Genomic DNA, 5,160 nt, shown 5'->3' with positions numbered 1-5,160 from the left:
GCAGATCAGGTAGGGCTATCCAGCCACCCGAGTGGTTTCATAATGAAATCTTCATTCTTGAAGACGATGAACCTGCGCACTACAAGGAAGCGATGGCGGGGCCCAGCTCAAAGTAATGGCACAAGGCCATGAAATCCGAAATGGAATCCATGTACGAAAACCAAGTTTGGAACTTGGAAGAACTTCTAGAAGGCGTAAAGCCGATTGGTTGTAAATGGATATTCAAAAGAAAAACAGACTCAGATGGTAACATTACTATCCACAAAGCTAGACTTGTCGCGAAAGGGTTCACGCAAGTTCCAGTAGTGGACTACAACGAGACTTTCTCGCCCGTAGCTATGCTTAGGTATGTTCGGATATTACTAGCAATTGCTGCTTATTTCGATTATGATATATGGCAGATGGAAGTCAAAACGGCTTTCCTCAATGGAAACCTCAAATAGGATGTATACATGATACAGCCAGAAGGTTTTGTCGTTCCTAATGATGCTGGAAAGGTATGCAAACTTCAGAAAGCCATTTATGGTCTGAAGCAAGCGTCAAGGAGCTGGAACATTCGTATTGATGAAGTGGTCAAAGAATTTGGCTTCATCAGGAATGACGAAGAATCTTGTGTTTACAAGAAGTTTAGTGGGAGCGCAAAAGCATTTCTAATCTTGTATGTGGATGCCATATTATTAATTGGAAATGATGTGAATTTCCTTAGCGAAATAAAAGACTCATTGAAGAAAAGTTTTTCAAGGAAAGACTTAGGTGAAGAGGCATATGTATTGGGCATCAGAATCTATAGAGATAGATCAAAACGCCTGATATCGCTTAGCCAAAGCACGTACATTGACAAGGTGTTGAAAAGGTTCAACATGGAGAACTCCAAAAAGGGCCTTCTCCCCATGTCACCTGGCACAGTGCTTTGCAAGAATCAGTGTCCTCGGACTCTCGGTGAGCGAGTACTATTCTCGTTTATTTCGTTACTATTCTCGTTTTTGTTCCCGTAATTTTTGGTGCACTGTTCACTGATGTCGTGTTGTAAAAAAGAATTGTAATTGGTCAAGGACTTATTTTTTCACGGGTTACTATTCATGCAAATTTACAGTTTTGGTCTACTATTTTGTGCCTCGCCAACACCATCACCGCAAAGGATAGTGAGACAGTTGAGGCAACTCTGCATCGGTACGCCGTTGAAGAGAAATGGTGGGTAGATTTAAAAAAAAAATCTTAAACCACTATATAAGGCCACGAGGATGGAGGAGGATAAAAATGATATGTAAAAGAAGCTAGCTTTTTTTAACAGAGGGTGTATTTTTTTCTTCAGAAACATTGTTCACACGAGGGTACCATTAACCGCTAGACACTGTTCACGCACGGGGTACAATTCATACGTAATTGCTGTATAACCCAACTGATCACTAATGCTATGTAATTGAATAGTAGAACTTGGTTAATACCGCCGTTCAGTACTGCTATATGTAATTGAATAGTAGAAGTTAAAAAAAGTCAAAAGAAGGAGAAGGGGAATGCTTCCCGCTTTATTATACTCCCTCCGTTCGGAATTACTTGTCGCAGAAATGGATGTATCTAGATGTATTTAGTTCTCGATACATCCATTTTCGAGACAAGTAATTCCGAACGGAGGGAGTAGTTACTTATTGGTCGCAATACTACTTCTGTCTGCCACGAACAACTGGTCCCAGATTGATGTTTGCGAGCATCGTCGGCATCACCTTCGTGGTGATGAAAAACATGTTCGAGTTGGCATCCTACATGAGTATTGCACAGAGAGTTGGCATCATATATCTTGCCATATTGTACATGTCAAACTTTTCCTATATCTTGCCATGGTACCATGTTTTCATGAGTGGTCATTTACATTTTACACACATTTGCATGGCTTTTTGTAGGTAATTTACGTTTTAGCTTAGTCATGTTTTTTGCGTATTATCCATTTTTAATGAAGTCCGTAGTCCTGTGATACATTAACCCTTGTAGAATCATGGAAACTTTTTTATGATAGTTTCTCTACATATAAAATGCTTGATATATCGTAGATTTATTATAGAGAGCATGGCAATGTTATTTACATAGGTCATGGAAATTTTATTAATAAAAGCATGACAATTTTATTAATTACAGCATGGCAATTTATTACATAAGATATGGCACATTTATTAACTAAATTATGACAATTTTATTACTTAACACATGTCAATTTTATATTAAGCAAAGCATGCATGCTACTTCGGTACAAAGATCATTGCTACCTTTTTCTCCCTATTTTAAGTTATGGTGAGTTTCGTTTCTCGTGCAATGTCAAATCTCGATTTTTGTTTATGGCAATTTAGGTTCAAACATCATGCCTACCTTTTTTGTGTACTACATATGAGAAATTTAGATATAGAAACTCGTGTACAAGCATACCCTCCACCACCAGGTTGTCTTTATTCAAATGGCACGGCAACATGTGCCCCGTACTTCCTTGATTCTTGTTTTTCTAGGAGGAAAGATGTTGGCGTGGGGACAATCGGAAATTCAATTTGACTCCCATGAGCACATGCTCCCGCGTGCCAAAAATAACTTATTTAAATGCCAAGAAAATCCAAAGAAAAAATATGTTTGATGTATCCATAGTGACAGCAAAATGCTACCTGCAAATAAAAATGCAAAGAAAGAAAAACTAAAAACTTGCAAGCGCACAAACTTCAAAAGCATCTACATCCATGATTTCTTCCCATTTACTTGTCATCCCGTCTATATATATATTAAGAGACGGAGGGTGTGCAGCCTAAGTAAGTCGATTCCTTTGCATCCATACCCGATAGAGGAGAGCGCCTTGCATCAAGGAGGGAGGGAAGGTGCTCACCTTGCATCCAGGCCCAATAGAATAGTAGAGTAGAGCACCATGACCACGCCCAGTTCGCAATCCTATTCCCACCCACTACTGCTGCTGTTGTTGCCAGTAATCCAACTAGTCATCCTCGCCGCCGCGGTTGAGCAGCAGCAAGGTTGCCGTGACAAGTGCGGCGACATCAGCATCCCCTTCCCTTTCGGCATTGGCCCCGGCTGCTTCCGCCATTGCTTCGAGGTCTTGTGCAAGGACTCCTCCTATCCCCCTCGCGCCTTCCTTGATGGTGAAAGTAGAATAATCAGGATGTCGTCATCGCCGCTCGACTCCCACAACGGTAGCGATTGGTCCTTCTGGTTGATCGAGCTTGTGAGCATATCAGTCGCCACAAGCAAGGCACGGGTGTACGCCCCGGTGTCGTACCTCTGCAGCACAAATCTCAACAGGACCTTCTCCGTGGTCCACACTATTGACTTCCGCAACACCCTGTTCACCGTGTCGGCAACGCGTAATATTCTCGTCGGCGTCGGCTGGATAGCCGATGCTTTCGTGACTTTCATCTACGTTCCGCTGAGGTGGCCGTTTACAGTCATGTTCCCTTGCAGTGCTCGTGCACGAAATCTTTTGCCAAGGGTGACCCCGACCAACGGGTCGTGCACGGGGAGGGGCTGCTGCGAGACAACCATCACGCCGGACAACAACCTAGGCAGTTTGTTAAGCTTTTCGATTAATGGTGAGGTCCCCAACAAGCGGTGGGAAGACTATCCGTGCTCCTATGCCATGCTGGTGGACAAGTCATGGTACAACTTGTCTACACCAGACATGGGCAATAGGACGCTACTTAAGAGGTTCCCCCGGGGCGTCCAAATCGCGCTCGATTTCGCCGCCGGGAACACTTCGTGTCCGGCCAAGGGACAGCCACCCCCTCCGGACTACGCCTGCATCAGCGGCAACAGCTCTTGCGCCAACTCAACACATACTCCTGGCTATATCTGCAAGTGCTGGGACCATTACGCTGGCAACCCTTACGTCACTCACGGATGCCAAGGTACATACATGCATGCATGCATAAATACATGGGACATACATATACATCATTGCTGAACTCATTGGTTAACTCCCGGAAGTGTTGATGCTTCAGATATTGATGAATGCAAGCTCCCGCATGTGTATCGCTGCTCAAATGATGGGATCTGCAAAAACAGGCTCGGAGGTTATGACTGTCCGTGCAAGTTCGGAATGAAAGGCGACGGCAAAGCGGGAACCTGCTCAGATATATTCACTCCAGCGGCCAAGGCGGCTGTGGGTAAGTACTAAGCTACTACTGAACTCCACTGTATGTGCGTGTACATGCATGTAACTATGTACGCATCAGTACACAGCACCCCGTGTGACAATCTTCTCTATTAGAATCAAAACCCTTTGGGTGTGCCACATCACCAAAAACGTTGATCTGAAGTCCAAACTATAAACCAAAATTTGTGTCACCTAGATCATTCACCTTCTGTTATGGTTTTCAACAAGGAGCTTGATTCCGTATGCAAATAGAAACATGTATTGGATAGGTGCACTGCGTGTACATCACTTGATGGATACTGCTTAATTTCTACAAATAACCTGACTGCAATGTATGAGCTACTCCTGCCTTACCAAATTATAGAGCACATAATTTTTTCTCCAACGTCAAACTTTGTAAATTTTCACCAAGTTTATAGACAAAAATTCCAAAAAATATAACATTTACAATACCAAATATATATTATATGAAAATATAATTTATGATGAATCCGTATTAATACAGCATATAGATGTTGATATTTTTTCCGTAAGCTTCGTCAAAATTTACAAAATCTGTACATGCTTCCATTATCTTCTGCACACTTCCCTCCGAGTTTCAACCCCTTCCATTCTTGATTTAGATCCATTTTTCTTCTGAAATTCTAGTGGGAACTTGTTTTAGATTCTTAGTAGATCAACTAATGAAACCTTTTACTTATTATGTTAAACATACCTGATAGATTTGTAAATGCGAACTTAGTGATATGTACTAATCAAGTTTGTTTCTTGTCCATCAAGGTGCCATTGGCGGTATTCTTCTCATGGCTGTTCTATCATTTCTTATTATTCTTCACAAAGAGAAAAAGAAGACGAAAGAATTCTACAAAAAGAATGGTGGCCCTACATTAGAGAAGGCAGATGTCATTAAACTTTTCAAAAAGGGGGAGCTCAAGCCAATTTTGAGGAGTAGTAACTTAATTGGAAAAGGTTACTTTGGTGAAGTTTACAAGGGCCTTCTTGACAATAAATTAGTTGCAATAAAG

The 5,160-nt window shown here is 41.9% G+C and overlaps 1 protein-coding gene across 1 annotated transcript; it reads left to right on the top strand.

Annotated features, from left to right (window-relative positions):
- Positions 1-2,896: 2,896 nt before the first annotated feature.
- On the top strand, positions 2,897-5,157 carry LOC119345319 (wall-associated receptor kinase 3-like; the record flags this gene model as incomplete). Its single annotated transcript, XM_037615444.1, has 3 exons — positions 2,897-3,887; positions 3,981-4,145; positions 4,916-5,157. Coding segments are annotated over exons 1-3 (1,398 nt in total), but the record flags the coding sequence as incomplete, so codon positions are not given.
- Positions 5,158-5,160: the final 3 nt, after the last annotated feature.

This window comes from Triticum dicoccoides, unplaced genomic scaffold, assembly GCF_002162155.2.
Source record: "Triticum dicoccoides isolate Atlit2015 ecotype Zavitan unplaced genomic scaffold, WEW_v2.0 scaffold225218, whole genome shotgun sequence".
Lineage (NCBI taxonomy): Eukaryota > Viridiplantae > Streptophyta > Magnoliopsida > Poales > Poaceae > Triticum > Triticum dicoccoides.
The sequence above is the reverse complement of the archived record's forward strand: the minus strand, read 5'-3'. Positions and strand labels throughout refer to the sequence as shown.